Here is a 20,588-nt window from a genome sequence, read left to right as displayed (position 1 = left end):
TACACGATATGGATTAGGCAACGAAAGTATAATTTTTAGGTTTGTACGAATACAAATATTATCCACGCTTCAAATCAACTATTGTATAAAAGTCTATGTTTACCTGGTATAGACGTTTAACCATTCTCTGGCAATAAACTTCCTGTATAAGTTTACCTATGGATATATTCGTTTGAATGTAATAAAATAATAATCAAGTTTTGTTTGTGTGAAAATGGACTTTGGTATTTATATTGGCATTGTTAAAATAAATTTAGTTTCTATTGTTTTCATTCAATGTAAATTTGACAACTCTTGAATCATAATAAACCATAAAGAATGTTTTATTTTATGCTTTTGAATGGGTCAGTGATTTATCTGTCAAAAAGATATTTAATGATTTCACAGTGAAAAAAAATCAAAATATAATTTACATTTTTAAATTAAGAGGCTACATTTAAAAGATATTTTACATGTGGTATCCCCTTTTTTTGCGCGCGTAATTCTGACAAAATCAGGGCTGTTTAAAGAGGATCATGCATTTTTTTCTTGTTTAGACTTCATAATATCATAACAATTTAACGTTAATTTTTTAACTTTAAGATGTCATCTGCTTATGATATAGTCTGAAATTAGGGCTAACAGTAGTATAGGGAAAACAGATTTGTTTATTCAAATTATTATTCAGGAAATTTCTTTAAATAATGACAGTTTAGCATAAAATTAAAAGAAAAGATAAGATGTTATCTTATCTTGAGACTTTTAAAAACTATATTCTCATAACTACGTCATTCGTTAAAATACTGTTTTAAAGTTGTCTGGATGAAATAAAAATTTCATCTTACAAACAATATCATCTATATATTCTTGAAAGGGCAAGCAAGTGTTAAATACTGTTTGAATTGTAAGAAGCTTATCCATATGTTTATTGTTGACCTTTTTTCCTAATTCTCTTAATTCTACTTGTGTTTATGTCTGAGTTGAGTGGTTTCAATGATGTTTAAACTTTCACAAGGGATAGTCCCAGTGTATGGTGTTATGACAGTTGTTCTGCAAATGACCTTGACCTCGTCGTTGTTTATTCTTTCCATGAGAGCAGGGTCTTCTCTTTGTCAAATGGATATTTGCTTAAGTCGTCTGCATATGTATGGTTGATTTCCAGCACGATAATAGATATCAAAGCTATATTGTCCTGACGCTAAAGCCCACCTTTGACCTTTTGCAGATGTAAGAACTTAGGTCAAATGGTTATTGGCAGTTAATACTGTATTGCTTTATATGCATCCAATTAATATTGAATTACTGTATATGCATTGTACATTAATTTCATATCAAAGTGCAAAACAAAAATTAAAACAACAAAAACACGAATTTTTTGTTCAATTTGCAAGTTCCAAATTTAGCTGTTATCTGTGCAAAAACCCAGGACATTTTTATCAGTTTTCAAGAATTTTTTCATTTAGCGTACTTAGATATAATGTTCTTAGTATTATAACGAACAATAACGGTTCTAATATGAACCTTGCGCATCTCCGGAAAATATTTTCGTTGTCTAAGATTGAAGATTGGCGATCATTTACCTGTTAGAAAGTTACGACTTAAGATACGTTACTGCATTTTCAGAAAAAAAAAGATAAAGCTAAAGTTTATGCAGTAGTATTTCATAATCAACCAAATCAATTTACTTATGAATAACTTTTTGGTGACAAAATCTCAATGCAAATACAATCGGGTTTGAAGACATAATTCAACACCATCTGGCAAAGAAGAATGATGTGCATGTTCTACTGTTTGTAAGCGTTGTAAATTATTATTTCTTTAAAGGTCATTTTGTGTTTAATGTGTATATTCTTAAGATCCTTCATACTCAATCATATAAGGGACATATATTTTGACCTTTTGCCACACTTTAACGAAGAGTATTTTGAATATTTTTATTCCAATGGAAAACAATTACTCTCTTAGTCATTAATAATTTGATTTGCTGTTTTCTTAACATTTGTTCTCTTTGGTGGGGGGTTGTGTTGTTGTTTTTGTTGTTTGTTTTTTAATTTCAAAAACATAGAATTTGACTCACAAAAAAGAAATGCATGCATTTGTTTTTTGTCAATGTATGTCTTTTGGCAATAAATAGCGTCAGTGTGTTTGTAAACGCAGTTAGTTTAATTTCTTTCACCGTGTTATTTGCATTGTTGTGATTATAAATATTCCATATGTTTAACAGAGGGGACTCAATTTTGAAATGTAATGATTTACAATGAATGAATGCCTGTAATTTTTGTAATTATTTTTGTATTCATATTGAGAAGTAACTTTTGTAAAAATGTCTTTCAAATGCAATTATTGTAGACGACCTTTGTCATCGAGATCAAATATTAACCTATTTTGAAAAGCCAAAAGAGCTTCTTTAATATTGACATGAATAGCGTTTTGTCACAATCAAAAATTCTTATAGTTGGTATAGTGTTTGTTTTTTTTGTTGTTTTTTTGGTTGTTGTTTTTTGTTCACACGTTACGATTTTGTGTAGATTAAATCTCGCATTTGGTTGAATATTTTTGTTAAACACAATTTTACAACTAACTTGTGCATTATCAGATTAAACATTTTTCTCGTTTGATTGAGAGCTTACAAAACATGATTTGGCCTCCTGTTTCAATAATATTGTTGCTTTAAGCGAAATGTTGTATCTTATGTATTAAGTTATTGGTATATGTTAACATTTGCCGTAGGGCAAATTTCCAAAGCAAAGTTTTAAACATCATCATAGTCAAATGATATACTCATATTGGAGTCCACGAAGCAATGATCATTTCGTGATCGATGTTAAAGTACAAATTCCTCCCATATTGTCACATTATAAATAACAAAAAATTGATTTCTTCTATCTTTGTTTTTAAAAGCTTAATATATTAACCATATGAAATTGGATCAGTTCTATTCATTTTTTTATTAAACGCGTTATTTTTATTATATTTGTTGAAGTGATATTTATATTTTGGGCATTTGATAATGCTAGCAAATGTTGATAACTTTTATACAGATTATAAATCAATGGAATGAGCTGGTAACAAAAAAAACACTCTGGTTTCGTTCTTGTTTAATCTTGAAATGTTTTAAACCTAAAGACTTATTCACGTAACCCAACATCACATTAGTAATATTAAACAATATACATCTATTAGTTGAAATAATTGAAAAGATGTTTAGCAACTATTTGTTCTTGTATTTGAATAAAACATTCACGATTCTTTTACAATCATTTTTGTGTCAAAAAAAATCGCAGACAGAATACCGGACAGTTTACCGAGCGTTGACACTGTTAGACCTGAACCGCACTAATTTTCTTTTTATAGATATTGTGTAAGATCATGTATGTTTGGAAAATAAATATTTTCAAGAATTAGTGTCCAAATTACTCTTTATTAGAAACATTTACTTTCAGAACGTAACTTTTCACATAATAAGGAGTTTTCTCTATCTGAATGATATATGTAGGAGTATGATAGTCAGTGGTTTCTAATTAAATTTGAATGAAATATATAACCTGAAACAAATATGATATACAATTGAAATTGCCATTGGATGTTATCGCTACCATTAAAAATGCCTGACAGTTTTATTTCCCTTTTTCAAAACAATCAGGATTCGGATTTATAGTAATAAATTATTTGCCGTCGTGCGTACTGTAACAAACAAAATAATGATTGGGTGACAGCCTGATATAGGACAGGATCATATTCAATTACTATTCCTCCCGCGCAAATATTTTTACACCTGATATTTAAAGATAATTTACACCAGGAATTTGATTGTCGTCCTAACCTGACATTTCGAAGGAAACACAAGAAAGCTTTCTCAAACTTTCATTGGGTTGGAATGGCTATTAGGTTATAATATGTACACTCGGCTTTATGTGATATTTAAACAGAAACCGTCATTTTAATCCGTAAATTTCAATATGACAACTATGTCATCACTTTCTTACCTTTAATTCTATTTACAATATGTACATTTAGTCATAAGTTGAATAAAGATATGAAACACTTAAACGCAATCATTTTATAAATTATAAGGAAACAGAAAATACATGAGTTATCATTGATAATGCAAATTAACAATTATCATTGGTATACAGTTTAAATAACGAAATATCGCATGTTAACAAAGTTTCGTATTTTATTAACAATATGACAATTTGAAAAACCTTCAATTTCATCTCTGTTTAAAAAATATATGTTTCCAAGCTGGTTTTAAGAATATTTCTCAACCAATCTATGACAGTAACAACTTTGTGTCTTTTACATTGATATGAAATACAATCAACTTTTGTGATCTCGCCATCGCTTTTCACGATTTTTGCTTTTTATGTACGAAACGTTTAATCGAATTAAAATCAGTCGACTTACACATCACTTTTTGAGTCCCTTTAACTTTTCCGTACGGAATCTCAGGAGACAGAGTGCCTTTACCATACTTGAGGGTCTCTGCTGTGAGTTAAATCCGCCAGTTTACAAACGTTGTTATTCCGATCTGTAAAGATTGAACCCTTTTATTTGGCCTCCTCAAATACATTATTGTAACTTAAACTGTTATTGTTTAGGTTTCAGGATAGAAAGAGAATAAAATAAGGATGATAAGGATGTATAATAAAATTGTTTAATTCTTTCTCGCATACCTCAAGTGAAAATTGAAAAAGAAATACTAGTAACAAAAATTCACAAAATTCAGAAATGCTCTTTTTATTTTTCTTAATATAACCGTACTGACTGAATAAGAAAGTCTTTTCGGGAAGCAATCTATATTGATTTTAAATATTCGGATATCTGTATCAGTATATGTATGTAATATTTTCCATGCCTGTTTCCTTTGTTGCTATTTGGTCTTATTATGTTGTAAAATATACCATGATTCTATCATATTTTGTTCAATAATGCAGTTGTTGTTAAGTTTTATCTAATGTCATTATATTGTAATTATCTAATAAAATCTTTATCATCTTTATAACTGTAATTCTTGACATTTATATTTCAAATAAAGTATCTGGGTTACTGGTATCAGGAACCCAGATTAAAAATAGCTTTATGCCACTTATACAGATACTAAATAAAGTGTACGAATCAAAGTTCAATATTCTTAATAAGTATTATATTTATCGCATTTCACGTGCATTTAACCCAAAACAAATCATAATGCACAAATAATCTCGTTTTGTTTTTGTGAACGTATGTACAATCCGAGTATAGTTGTGACACCACCGTGTTTGACGTCACAACAAACTAATATTAACAAACTGTCAATCAGCGCAAAAGCATTTGTATGCATTGCAAAGGCTTATTGGTTTAATAAGTTCAAACTACTTAACATTATAAATGTGTGTTCTAAGCCGATCTGTAATCCTACTTTATCTGTTTATCATCATCATTCCATCTACACCCTGATACATTTATAATTTTTTATAATATCTAGTTATCTAAACTTCCCAATCATTTCTTAAATAAAATGGAAATATTTATACATGTTCAGCAATCGTGTATTGATCGATACGAGTACTGTATAGGAAAAACTCATTTCATTAATTGTAGCCATGCTTACATGCTGTCCACAGTAGTCGACATTCCTTGGACTTGTTAAAATAACAACTTTGTCAATCATTGTATGTGTGTGTTTTTGAATTTATTTATACTCGCAACCGGTTGCCAATATGGGCGATTTTAAGTCATGTTATTATATTAAGGAGGATAGTGCAAGATACAGATACAGAAAGATGCCTCAATTTCTGAAGCTTCTCCTGGTTCTTTAACGTGCCAAGCACTCATGCAAGAGACCTCGATTAAAAGCCTCGTCCGAAAGACTGATTAATTATTTTAGTTAGTTTGGTTATTACTCAGAACTTATAGCAACAAGATGGCTTGACATTGTATTAGAACCAGGTGATTTATATATTTTACATAGGTATCGTTAACTTGTCTTCAATAAAGAAATGTGAGTTTGATTACTAAAGCCTTTAGTGTTAGTTATTATGTCCTACAAATTGGGCAACTGGGTCTATATATGATTTAAGTCTAAAAGAATGAAGTCAAATAACCTTTGTCATCTTCATAAGCAATAGAAGGGCCAACTCCCTAGACGACTATCTATAAAATCACATCTTATGATGGTCAATTATGATTTCAACTTCATTGGTGTTTTGCAATGTATAATTGTTACCTTATCAAGTGTGAGTGTGATTGAGCCTTATCATATATCAATAATATCCATTCTACACACCGCATACCATATACTTCTATAACGCACTGAAAACATGAACGTGCGCGTGCTAATAGGTGGCGTTGTTTAGTCACATGGCTATACATACTGGTTATACTTCTAAATAAATGTCTCCCAAATAAGGTTGTACTAATAGTCATCAAAAGACTCAACGTTTCAAAATATTCTGTTTATTGATCAGAGATTATAATAAAAAAGTAATGATGTACAGATGCACATGGTAAAACAATTGCAAAAATCATATTAAGTAAACACAGTTACAATTTCCATAACCTTAGGTTATAGTTTAAAATACAGAATTTGAGTTTTAGAGAAGCTTTATAAAGAATCACAACAAAACTGAATAATGTTCCATATATTTAGTGCACTGGTGACTCGTTATGATTTCCAGTAAATCGAATGACACTCTATTATTAAATAAATACGACTAAGGCGTAGATGACTGTATGAAAATGACAATTGAACTTATAACTTCTCTTTTCCATATCTCACTCTTGTTGGGTATTTTATATCAACTATAATAATTGCATCAAAATTGTCTAGAACTAGTTGCAGTTTGCTCAAGGCAACTGATCTTTGTAATTGTTTTTTTGTCTGGCCAGACGCAATCACAATTATTATTAGTAAGCGCGACTCGAAATATATTTACTCAATGCGGTTAAAATACGGTTTAATAACATCAAAATCAGTCAAAAATCTTAATAACTAATAAAATACATCATATCATGTAGGTACAATCCTGATATTCCAAAACTTATCCAGATGGAGGTTTTATTTCTTCAGAACATGTGCGAACAAAGGTTTCAAATTGCTTTATAAAATCTAAATCAAATTTAAACTTTCCATTGTAATAAAGTATCTCAGACATTTTCCAAGGCATATTTTTGGCATTTTGTGTTGTATTGTTTCCGGCACCAGCAGGTGACGCAGAACTGGGATTTCGTTCCTCTTCATCCCTGTCATCAGCGCTGTTATGTTTACCAATTTTCGATGATACATTTTCAATATCAATTATGTGGCAAAAGAAAACCTCCTTCAAGTCTGTAAATGTACATTCTTTATGCGTTTGTATCATATATCATTATTTTACTTATCATAAATAAAATTAGGTCCAGGTTCCACTGGAAACAAATGTCCAGAAGATGACCCCAGTAATATATAAGAAAAGAGACTCAAGAAAATATTTTCTTACATTTTGAGGATGCAATTTAACAAATATTTCTATGATTGAAATACAATCTGCAAAGATAAGACCAGACAAAACCATCAATCTCTTAATTTCGCATTTGAGTTTAATAATTTGTTAGTCGTATTAACATCAAAAAAGTTTATTCCTAGTTATTTAAAGGTCCATCTTTGAAAGACAAAATTGTGGCTTCAAACAACTTTGATGAAATTTTATTTACTATAGAACGTGGCCTAAAGCGATGGGTAAATCATCACTAATTGTTTAAAAGTACCACATATTTTTGTAAACGTATTAGTCGGTGAATGTCGCACATACGAACAGAATATGACTGATCAATCACGAGTTTTAATGTCCAAGTGTGACCGCTGAATCGACGCTCGTACACGTTATATAAAAAAGCCAGTTATGTTCAGATAATCCTTGAATGATATTTGTTCAAGTCATTTGAAAATCTAATCAGGAATTATAGACGTTTTTTACCAGATAACACGATCGATGCTTTTGTATGAAAATTTCATATCATTCTTGTCTTTCTTCCTTTTGTTCCGGAGACCTGTTTCAAGCGTACAACACATTACCAGCATGTCTTACGCATGCACACATATAAACATTAAGACCCATTTAGAAAAACCAGAATCGTTTACCGGACACAAATTATGTATTTATTAAAAAATCTTTTCACGAATTCATAATACAAATATATATCCATAAAGGAGGAAGTTAAACACCGAAAAAGACAGAAATACCGACGGACTGTTGAATGGACAAATACTGTATGCCTCCTTACGAGGGCATTAAGGTTGACATTCAAACATGATTATGAAAATAAACGATAACATAAAATCATATAATTGTTAACCATAAATATGTATTTATTTGTTAATATCCAAAGTTACTACCTTTCTCTTTGAGTTTCTCCTGACAATCCTTCACATCCCCTGTTGTACAAATCAAGGTAGGCGATGTTTCATTGATCACTTCTAAAGGCATCACGTCTTGTAAATAAATTGAGCTTGAAATCTTTTGACGTAATTCCGCAATAAATTCTTTCACAAGAGGCGAATTCACGTCGACGTACACATTGACAAGCCGTTTCTTGAAAAAACAAACATATAAGTAATAGAAAGAGCACCGAAACACTAGGCTATTTGATTTGATAGAGGGGGCATAGCCCCCGAGTATAAATTTTATAGCCGAGTGTTTTTATGTTATTTGTATTTTGTATCATAGACACAAACAAAAACACGTTCGCTGTTGTTACAATATGAAACCCTAGAAATAAGTAACAAATGACAAATCATCTGTTACAGTATATGATATTTCTATCGCTATTCTTTTCTCTGTTGTCAAAATAGGAAACGCCCAGAAAAAAATAAGCAAATAAATGGGCATGCTATGGAGTGCAGGTATTTAATACATGCCCTCCAATTAATTCACTGTGCATGTATATGTAAACAATTTAACTCTGACGCATCTCAACAGAAAGGTTCCCAAACTATCATACAACAATGTATTAAAAGCTTATTAAATTGAATTAAGGTAATTATCATATTCTAAAAGTTGCCGTCAATAGATATATTAAAAAGTTGTGAATTACCTTTGTGACTTTCCTCGATATTAATATACACCTTTCTAGTTTCCGTAGAGTTGCTGCGTTAGTCGGTTTAAGAAATATTTTCCAATAAATCCGTAAATAAGAAGCGAAATTCCAAACCAGACATTTGTCGATGAAGTCAATCGGTAATATCGTTGCAAAGTTGTCCTGACCAGTCTCGGATATCTCTTCAATCATTTCAAAATACGGTTCATCTCGTCTATTGCCGTAAATGCAAGCAACAAACACTCTTTTAAGATCTTTGACATTCTCTGTGAAGAAAATGAATCATCTGTATAAGTTGTCATCTTAAAAAAAATTTTAATAAAAATTTGTTTATTGTAAAATATTGAAATTCAAAATAAAACTCAATTTGTGCATGAAATAATAGGTGTTAATGCTTGCAGTGTTACATGTATTTATTTATTCTTTATGGAATGATAAAAATGCATTTAATAATAATAAAGGTTTCAAGGCTTTTTAATCTTTATTCGCTTTTGTCGGTATATTTTAGATTGATTAAACTTTTTTTTGCTTATTTGTTTACGCATGAATGTATTTATCCTAATCAATATTCTTTAAAATACTGTTAAATCTAAAATGAGAGTTATTACATGCTGTATTTTTTCATTTGTATCTCTCGAAATACTTTTCATAAAATAATTACTAGTATATGCAATTCACAAGTTGTTTAGGATCACCTCTTCGACATTGCATATTTCAGTCTTATTATCATCATATTAAAATCATACTTCCGCAAAGATATCGACAATGAAATAAACAAGGAGAATTGAAATGTTGGAAGCTGGCCGTTCACAAAAGCACGTTGCCCCTGTCCTTGAGATATCACAGAGCGTTGTTTCCAGGATGTGGAACCGAATCCAAATAACTGATAATGACTTGCAGGGCCACGCCGGAGGTCTGGAACGTTCAACGACTCAAGCCCAAGACCGATTTATTGTCCTTCAGTCCAGGCGCCAACGGTTCTCGAACGCTACGACCTTACGTAACGACCTCCAGAATGCAACTGGTGTGCGTGTAAGCACATAAACTGTAAGAAAAGAAGTTGCATGATGCTGGGTTGAGGTCACGGAGGCTAGCAATCGGCACACCTTTGACACAACACCATATTCAAGAGCGTTTGCAATGGGCGCAGATTCATGTCCCATGGACAGTTAATGATTGGACCCCGGTCCTCTTTACTAATGAGTCACGAACAGACGGGCTAAGGTTTGGAGAAGTCCAAATGAATGCTAAGCTCAAGCATGCGTTGCAGAGAAGACCATTTTAGTGGGGGTTCAATCATGGCGGAAACAAGCGCTCAGTGGAAAACGGACCTACACATCATTAAAAACGGTACACTGACGGCAGAAAGGTACGTCAATGAAATCTTAGACGTCCATGTACGCACATACGCTGGCACAGTCGGCCTTGATTTCATTCTTAAGGATGACAACGCCCGTGCACACAGAGCCCACATCACAAACAGATATCTTGAGGAGGCAACTATAGTCCGCATGGATTTGCAAGCGAGATTCACGGATTTAAATCCAATTGAGTATGCATAGGATATGCTGCAGAAAGCCATTTCTTCACGCCACGTCCAACCAAAAACAGTTCAGTAGCTAAGACATGCTATCATAGAGGAATGGGCCAGATTCCTCACCACAGGGTCCGCAGGCACATCAGCAGAGTGCGGCGGCGGCAATGCTAGACCGTAATTAATGCCCGCGGACACAATACTCGGTATTAAACACCCCACGCCAACCATTTCCTTGATTTGCAGGATTTTTTTTATTCCACTATATGATCTCCAAAATTTTGATTTTCGACCAGCACTCTTTCCGCAACAGGCACACGTCAAGAAACACTTCCATTGTCATAACTCTCATAATCAAAGTGCTGAATCCACTGAATTCGACGGACATGCAAGGTTTTTTCAGCAAAAAAAAAACACAAAAGATATAACAGAGACAATTTGTTCCATACAATTTCCAGATTTGTAGAGCAATCCATTTTATGTATTCCAATCTGAAATCATTCAGATTTTCATCTTTCAAGCTGAACACGTCCAAATTTTTAAATACAGAATGAAATTTATGCCTCAAAACTCTGGTCAAACTTGTAAATCAGTGTCCTTATCGATTTATTTGTAAAAAGAAAAAACTGTCAATGAAATATTTTTAAAATAAAACCATGCAAATAAACTTCAAGCATAATACATACTAAATGCGAGAATGTTAATAAGAATTGCTTCGTGTAATATCATAGTTTGCATATAGACAACACAATATAAGTCATTAGTATATTAATTTTTATTTCTCATGGATATGTCTCATTAAAATAGTTTTTGTGAAAACCATCAGAAATTAATGGTGTATCTTTTAGATTTTTTTTATTTACAAGGTGAAGATGTAGAGACCAGAGCACATTGTTTTAAATTTAATTTAAAAGTTACTTAAGCACTACAGTGTTTAGTTGTCCCTTTCAATTTCACACTTAATTCCATTTTCAACTTGTTTGCTTCTTATAATTGTATAAAACTTCTTAGTATGGCATGTAAAAAAGTAGGTATACGCTGATTTATTTCATGTATAATGTGTACTACCTTAAACTTTACAGCTAGACAACAAAGGCTCGAATGACTAGAAGTACAAAATTGGCGCGACAATAATCTTAAAAAAAACAATCAGAAAATAATTCACCAAAGTCACGGTTTACTAGAAATAATTAGTATTTTAGATATGTAAACAAAGTAAGTATCCGCTGATTTATTACATGTATAATGTGTACTACCTAATCGCTTGTCCGAAAGTCAGCACAGGTGATGTAGTGGTGATTTGGTAAATCTATTTTTAGAATGGTGTAATCTATTATATTCTATCACAAATCACATTAGCTGATAGCAGATTCACTCATATCGTGACCTAGAAAATTATGTAATTAATGCGCAAAATAAATTAGAATTGCCGAGTCCCGAAAAACCTTTGACCAGTTAATAAAAATGCTTTGTTTAATGGAGAAATATTTATTTCCTATTTATAATTTCTAGGATTTATTGAGCTTACTCCTTAATTATAGCATAATTTGCTGTCCTACTTTCTCGACAGCGGTAAATCGTTTCAGCAGTTACTTGCATATTGCGCAATAATACTAAGGGGCTACAGCGTTTTTATAAATCAAATACGTTCATGTTTTAGCTTGGATAACTTAATTTAAAATTTAAAAGGCTAAATATGGAAGTTTTTAAGACATCCCGACAAAGTATGGGAGTTTCATAGGATCAAATTAATGTACTATTTCTTGGGCTGTTATTCGGTTGAGGACACTTGCTCGATTGTAGCCGACGGGACCCATGTGTAGATGACATAGCTCTGAACGCGCTGAGGCCGCGTCCGTCGCAAAAATTTTGTAATTACTTTAAATCAATTTTCACATTCATTACAAATACACAAAAGTAACACTGTAGAAAAAGTGATCCTTAGCAAATTTTAAGTATTATATTTCCTGATTATGTAAGGAACATTTTACTGAATCATTGAAATGCTTTATTATGGACATTTTCAATTAGCCAGGCCGCTGACATGTTTATTGAAATTTACTCGTCTGACACGTTTATGATAATGCACGTCACAACATGATTGTTATCATTGATCTTATCTATAAAATCTACTTTAAGTTAACTAAATCTGATTATCTGTTTTACTTAAAACAGAAAATTAACATTACGCAGCTGTATTTCCATAATTCTACATTGAATCATGTCGAATCATCTATTCACACATTCGGACATTATATATGTAATGGTTAAGTTTAAAGCGATGGTGTCGCAGTGTTCTTGACTTCTTACTTCCCCTCGATGCGTGCTCGTCGCTGAAACGACACAGGACATCGGCAGCAGATTTGAAGACTCCAGATAGCGCAAAAAAGTTAGAACTTTTACTGCGGATCAGCTGCCGGTCCTAAATAATGTCGAGGGGAGTGGCCCTACGTTGAAGGTATAGAGGACAATGATGGTGTGCTAGTGCAAAAAGATAGATGGATTATAAGGCAGGTGGTTTAATTGGCACCAACATCCCTTTTAAGAGCTACATTCTTCCATTATTACAATGTATTAGGTTACTGTACATTTAGGTTTTCATTAACCGCCGTACACTATCTTACTTCTTGAGATAAATTATTGCCACTTTGTGCTTCAAAAATACATGTTTATTGTAATTTACTCGTCTGACACGTTTATGATAATTCACGTCACAACATGATTGTTATCATTGATCTTATCTAGAATATCAACTTAAAGTTAACTAAATCTGATTATCTGTTTTACTAAAAATCAGAAAATTAACATAAGATAGTATTTCAGTCAAAAAGGCGGGTAGTTTCCTAACAATCGTTCCTGGAGAGTTACACCTGTACTAGACTACCTTCCTTCGTGCTACGCTACCAAAGCATCTCCAGGGGATCGAACCCACGCCAGAGAGGTAACTGGATTAGAAGTCATCGACTCTAGGGGCATTTAACGGCATGATTGGTGACATGTTTGGGGTCCGTACTCGACAGCGAAAGCTACTTTTGTGCCTAAACGGGCGGAAGGCCCTCATTAAACATAGACTACATACATGCATGCATCGCAGTTTTCGCGATGAATTTTGGTGTACCGCATATTCTTATATATAGATGTTATTTTAAAAGGTAGGATTTCTGTTGTAAATATGAGTAGAAAAAATATATTAAAACAAAAAAGAACTTTGTTAGTTTGTGCTTGATATAATGATGTTCTGAAGGTTAATACTCAGACAAAATAATTATACATTAATAGAATATTATACTGCAAAGATCATTATGTCATAGAAATGTTAAAACAAATATGACAAATAAAACCGCCCAGAATTATTTCTAAGTCCCGCACAACAATCACTAGAACAAAATTTTAATGACCATTTATTTACCAAACTCCTGCTTTGTTTGATGCCATTCTTGATATTATTACTCTCCATTTAAATCTTACCAAATCATTAAAATTGTTAAAAACAAATGATATTTTCCAAGTAAATGTTTGCATTTAAGGAGTCTTATAAGCCCCATGGGCTTGATTATTCTGTATTTTGAATGTAAATAATTTGTTTGTAATTATATAAAGTACTTGGCATTTTAACATAATATGTATTTAATTATTTACATACCTAAATTACTTTCTTTTACTAACCTTACTTTTCCTTTAAGTATCCTATTTTCTTTCAATTATTTCCTACCTACTCACTAACACTCGATTTCGTTTTTCCATTTTGTGCATACCTTTATCAAATTGTTCTTTTACTTCACGTAAGATTTCTGCCATACGTATTGAAGTGTGGCGTACAACTGCAATGATAGAAAGAGTATCCTTTTCTTCGTCACTAGCAGCGTGAAAATCTTGCAATTCAAAGACGCCAAGTTGTCTTTTGAGGGCCTCAATAAAGCATCTTGTTGTTTCTCCTTCCTCAGTATCATATACTAGAACCTGCAATAATACAGTCGTTGCTTATCAATAATAATAGAAGTATAATAATGTATGATAACGTTAGTTTGTATAAAGTATTGTATATTTGTATATCCAATTGCTGAATAACAGATTCAGGTAATTTAGACAAACTGATATGTGACATAATTCTCCAAACAAAACAATCATTGTTGAGAATATATTTTTTTCTTAATCAAATTTGTAATTTCCGTAAATTTACTGACAGAGACGAACTTTGATCAATTAATCAAAGTAGCACTTTAATGTATTCAAAATTAATAGGTCAATAAAATCAAACAATACCAATATACTGAAACAACTGTTTCCTGTCAACAACTGCAATGCATGACCATAATCTATAACAAGCTTTACAAACAAACAAACAATCACGCGCAACACAAGGAAAATATCTTCCTATCAAATGTAAGGGTAAATTCAATTTGTATTATTCGACTAAGACGAATGTTTTACTGTTAAAGAAAACTAGTCGTCAATAAATGTACATAAAAACATTAACATACATCAACTTTATGCTTTGGGACCCATTTTTAAACTCTTGCTTTGTTGCAAAACTTTTTTATTTACAAATTTTTAAATGGAAGGCCAATGTTTTCTTATCTCCGTATACAAATTAAGGATTTCATGTATAAATGGTAGTTTATCGGGACTTTATACCGTTGAACCAGACTTGAATTTAGTCATGCGTAAAAACGGGGAACAAAACACATCGGTGTAAAATCTGTTGTGTTGCATTGTCCTAACACGTCTTATGACTGTTTCAATAAATCCATTTCTTTATCTAACTAGAAAAAACGTTCATTAGAAGTAGATAATGTATTTATATCTTTTGAAGCTTGAGATGAGTGGGATAGTGCTGCGCGTACATTGGTCTGACTTACAGACCGTTTATAGCCGCAAGTGAGGTCACACGTAAGCTTTATAATGTTGGTAAGATTTGGCAACAGGTCTGATGCCTTTAAAATACCGCGTCTGTAAAAACGAGTTCTTAGAAAAATAGAATCGACATATCCACATGAGCAATAACTCAGTTTTGTATCGTTTAAGGGGGACAAATATAAAATCACATTGAAATATAATAACAGCGATTATAAAAAACAAAATTTGATTTATTATAATTTTCAACAATTAAGTTGATAATGTTGATTACTAAATAGTTGGCTAAATTTGCGACTTTGAAAAACGGGGTTTCCGTTGATTATTAGTAAAATATGTTATTTTTAGACTTATTGCATTGTAAATTTTATGTCAAACAATGGTATCTGTATTAATATATATTAAATACATTAGAAAGTATTAATATGTGTGAATATAAGTATTCCCGTTACCTTTCTGACATGACTCGGTAGTATAAACGTTTTTAGTTTCTGTATAGCATTAATTGGATTTCTAATTAGACGTACGAAACCACATACTATATTAGAAATCGCCATGTAAAGCCTTGTTTTTGTAAACTTCATCCATACTATTCTTACAAAGATGAACAGTCTAGACCCACACATCTGTTGAATCTTCTGGAAAAAAAATCCATTTCAAAATGACATTATCTGTGAAGAAAATAGAATCGTGTCTTTTTAAATAGGAATGCTGATATCTGTATAAGTTTATAAAGTATACTTATTGTGAAATATTGAAAATTAATGTAAAATGAAAATGATTTTGTTTTTGAATGAAAGTCATAAGTGTGAATACATGTAGTGTTATATGGGGTGGTATAAATGCATGGAAAATGTACTTGAAAACTGTTTTTAAGTATGAGGTGTGAGTACATGCGGTGTTATTTATTTATTGTTTGTATCATAATTTGGAGACCTTTCTATTGCAAATGTGTCAGAGTTAAATTATTTACCAAAAGATGTGCATTGCGTTAACTGGAGTACAGGTATTGTTGCCTGCTCTCCAATTACCGCACCTCTTGTGAATAAAAAGAGCGTGGTCATAGATTGGTTACATTGTTACTGGGGTTTACTTATTGTGATTGAAGGGGAAAGGGATAATGATAGAATACAAAAATCCTTGCTTGTACATTGGTGACATTTATTCTCGGGTTTCATATTTTGACGACAGGGAATTTTTTTTTTTGCCTAATATGATGAAATGTGATAGTCTCATGTTTCGATGCTCTCAATAGTACTTATCATAATATGGGATGACAAAAAATGCATCGAATAATGATAAAGGTTTCATGCTTTTATCAGTATGTGTAAATTTGTTTTTCTTTGGAATATTTTTTGGCTATATTAGATAGGAACTTCTTCTTGAATATTTGTTCATGTATAAATGTAATTAGTCTTATAAAATGTACTTTTAAGAATGAAATGAGATCTACTTAAGCAAAATACTAATGGCTATTAATTAAACAAACTGCTGATTTGTTTGATGGTATGTTAAACGTTTTGATAGTATTACTCTCCATTTAAAAATGTTACCGTTTCAAAATATTACCATATCAAAATGTTACCATAATAAAATATTGACATATCAAAATATTGCCATATCATTAAAGTCACATGACCTAAATTGTGCCGTAAAAACCAAGCAAATAAACCATATCATGATCATTGTAAAAACATAATAAAAATTAAGGTATCTACAAGGTCCACCGGTTTTGTATTTTGAATGTAAATATTTTGATTGTAATCATATGAAGCATATCAGCACCCGAGACTAAAATCCGCCTCGGGTGTTCAGTTCAAGGGTTGCTAATATGCACAATTACCCTTAGAGACATGTGTCATTTTTAATAACACCGAACCAATATACTGATATTGTAAAACTAATAGAGCGTTTGTGTTAGCAGAACGGCAAAGGGAGAGAACTAAAACATTACGTTTTCGTAAGTCTTTAAAGATTACCTTCCCTTTGAGAATATAGCAAATAAAATTATTGACCGGGTGATATTCATTTCGAGGATGATAGATGTCACGTCACATTATGCAGTTTAGAAAAAGCGTCGGCGTCGGCGTAACCACTTATGTTAAAGTTTTTGTAATACCGCAAATATTTTCAAAGTCCATTGACATATGGCTTCGAAACTTTGCACACTTGTTCACCATCATGACCCCAACCTCTAGACAGGAGGAGAGAACTGTATCAAGCATTTTGACAGAATTATGCCCCTTTTTCGACTTAGAATTTACGTTAAAGTTTTTGTAATACCTCAAATATTTTCAAAGTCCATTGACATTTGGCTTTGAAACTTTGCACACTTGTTGATCATCATGACTTCAACATGTAGACAGGAGGAGATAACATTATCAAGCCTTTTAACAGAAATTTACCCCTTTTCTGACTAAGAATTTACGTTAAAGTTTGCATACACCTCAGATATTTTCATAAACCATTGCCATCTGGCTTTGAAACAAGTTAAAATTTTATACTCTTCTTTGAGAGCATAATAGAGCTTTTAAAGGCCTAAAACAATAACATGGATTTAAAGGAAAATTTGGCCCTTTTGTAAAATTTTACACCATCAAGGCTCTTTTACTATCAAGCACTAAGAATAGTCGAGCGTTGCTGTCCTACCGACAGCTCTTGTTATTATTATACTAAATAAACATTTTAATGTATGCATTATTACTCATCATTGATTTTTATCCGTATCATCTTGTATCAAATGGGAGGATAAAACTATTTTGCATTGCGTATTTGATTAAAAAACCCTAAAATATGCGAACAATTAAAGTTCAAGATCTTGATCTTTGGTTGTCATAATCTGTCTGTACCTTGTACGTTTTTTTTATTGAACTTGAGATAAAAGAAAATGTTTAGCTAGCACAGAGAATGTTTTTATTTTTGCAAGATATTGTAAAGGAAATGATCATAAAAAATGTATTAATGAGAATATTAGGTTTACCATTCTGCTTTTAGCTCCTTTCTGTCCCTAAGATCGAGGTTTTACCCTTCTATGTGAATTTCAATTTGTCAGAGAACTTCATGAACACTTTAACAACTTGTTTAGAAAGATGTCTAGTCAAAACCGCAAAAATCATTTTTTAAGGTTGCGAGTTGGTAGTTCCTATTTTGGGTGTGTCTGAGTGAAAGCAAGTGTAAATGTTTCAGCCTCCTTCAATTTTGTTAAGCACGAAACTAACAAATGTATTGAATGAAATTGAAAATAAATTTTATTAAATTTAACTCACTCTTTTTATTAAGTGTAATGTAAGTTTCTATTAAAGAAAAAGTTCAATTAGAAGTTCTTTAATAAAGAAATCCTGAACATTTTTGTAACATTTTCTTTTGATCTCTTTTATCTTATTAAAATGGACGTGAAATATTTTCCAGTTTATAAAACCCATTGACAGATAGCACGAAGTTGACATTCAGCAACACTGATACGATTACCATTATTGTATATATATATAACCACTTGTTTTCGTTAGACGAATCGACAAAGTAACTAACTTTTCAATTAATCTGACTGTGTCTGTCAATACAAATGTAATTATCGTCAACATTGCCTTAAAGTGACTTTGAAATATTCAATTAATCTGACTTCGTCCATCAATACAAATATAATTTATCCTCAAATTTTCCTAATTGAAAGGGCGTTTACTCGTTATTTAGCAACTTCCAAACATACTATCACCATCATTTTTACACTTTATTCTCTTTTTAAAAAAATCAAGATAACTTATTTTGTTATAGTTATTTGCTTTTTAATGAAAAAAAATGCTTAATAGAATTTATCAGTGCCATACAAGGTCTCTTTTAATTTGTTTTCTTCATTAAATGAAGAATTTATCATTATTACTAAACAAGATGATTTACAACAATAAACGGTTTATTGTTTTAATTTCGTCATAGATTTGCAAAAGTCTCAGAAAAAACTGAGCATGAATTTATGTCAATTTTTCATTTCAAGTTATTTGTGTTATGTCGAAATCATCAAGTATTAGTATAATTTCAATTGAATTTTTGTTCTTTCGATATAAATGATAATAGAATTTAACCAAAAAATGTATATAAAACTTACCTGAAGTTATACTAACAACATCTTTAATAATCTTAAATGAATGTTCTCCTAACAAACGAGATCTCATTGTACACAATATTTTTAGTAATTCATCTTCAATGTCCTTCTAAAAACGTGATATCAATGTACACGATAAGAAATTGATATAAATGCTCACAGCATGTGGTTGATTTGAACGAATATAACTATTTTCCACGCTTCAAATCAATTATTGTATTGAAGTCTACTTTTACCTGGTGGAGACATTTAATCGTTATCAGGCAATAAACTTGCTGTTTACCTAACTACCTATGTATTTGTTCATTTAAACATTCGTTTATCTAAAAAAAGTCGATCTTTGTTTATGTTAAAATGGATTTAGGTCTTTATCTTGGAATTGATAAAATAAAAATTAATTTACTATTGTTTTCATTTAATCTTGACATAGATTTATTCACAATTGACCGAGCAAGGTCAAACATTACTTAAAGGCTCTTTACCATAAAAATGATTTATTTCATGCTTTTGAGTGTATAACTGATTTACCGTGAAAATTATATTATATTTTATTTAATTATATTATATGTTTTATTAAATTTCACAGTAAAAATATCAACATATAATTTCACACTTTTCAAAGAAGAGACTACTTTTAAAGATTTTTCACATGTGGTACATCACTTTTACTTTTTTGCTCGTAATTCTGACATAATCAGGGCTGTTTAGAGGGGATCATTCATATTATTTGTTTAAAGTAAATGATATCATCACAATTTTGCGTTAATTTTTGAACTTATTTTCTAGCTCAAGACTTCATGTGTTTATGAGAAAGACGTCTGAAATTGAGGCTGCCTGTCGGGAAAACAGACTTTGATGTTCAAATTAAAATTGAGAAAATTTCATTCTCACTTGTATTTAAGTAAAATAAAAGAAAATTAGTTTGTTTGTTTCGTAAGATGTTATTCTATTTCATCTCGTGAACTTAAAAACCTGTTTTTCACTCATGGCTACGCCATTCGTGAAACTATTGTGTTTAGAGCTCACTTGATGAAATAAAATCATATTTTTTATATTTTCTTCTTGTGA

The 20,588-nt window shown here is 31.3% G+C and overlaps 1 protein-coding gene across 1 annotated transcript; it reads right to left on the bottom strand.

The window, feature by feature from the left end:
• Positions 1-6,397: 6,397 nt before the first annotated feature.
• On the bottom strand, positions 6,398-19,679 carry LOC132756217 (uncharacterized). The gene is made up of 6 exons (XM_060747225.1): positions 19,524-19,679; positions 15,877-16,062; positions 14,326-14,530; positions 9,034-9,302; positions 8,336-8,531; positions 6,398-7,288 (listed from the first exon to the last, which is right to left on the bottom strand). Exons 2-6 carry the CDS (start codon positions 16,048-16,050, stop codon positions 7,002-7,004), a joined length of 1,131 nt encoding a protein of 376 aa, XP_060603208.1. The 5' UTR covers positions 16,051-16,062; positions 19,524-19,679; the 3' UTR covers positions 6,398-7,001.
• Positions 19,680-20,588: the final 909 nt, after the last annotated feature.

Source organism: Ruditapes philippinarum, unplaced genomic scaffold, assembly GCF_026571515.1.
Source record: "Ruditapes philippinarum isolate M1 unplaced genomic scaffold, ASM2657151v2 ctg174_1_1_1_1, whole genome shotgun sequence".
NCBI lineage: Eukaryota > Metazoa > Mollusca > Bivalvia > Venerida > Veneridae > Ruditapes > Ruditapes philippinarum.
The sequence above is the reverse complement of the archived record's forward strand: the minus strand, read 5'-3'. Positions and strand labels throughout refer to the sequence as shown.

What these genes read in the sequence shown, in the direction of transcription:
- LOC132756217 (XM_060747225.1), bottom strand. Translation starts at nt 16,050, where the DNA reads ATGTGTGGGTCTAGACTGTTCATCTTTGTAAGAATAGTATGGATGAAG. An exon ending in TACCGAGTCATGTCAGAAAG is followed by an intron (nt 14,531 to 15,876) that starts GTAACGGGAATA and finishes GTATTATTGCAG; the next exon opens with GTTCTAGTATATGATACTGA. An exon ending in GGAGAAACTCAAAGAGAAAG is followed by an intron (nt 7,289 to 8,335) that starts GTAGTAACTTTG and finishes GTACATTTACAG; the next exon opens with ACTTGAAGGAGGTTTTCTTT.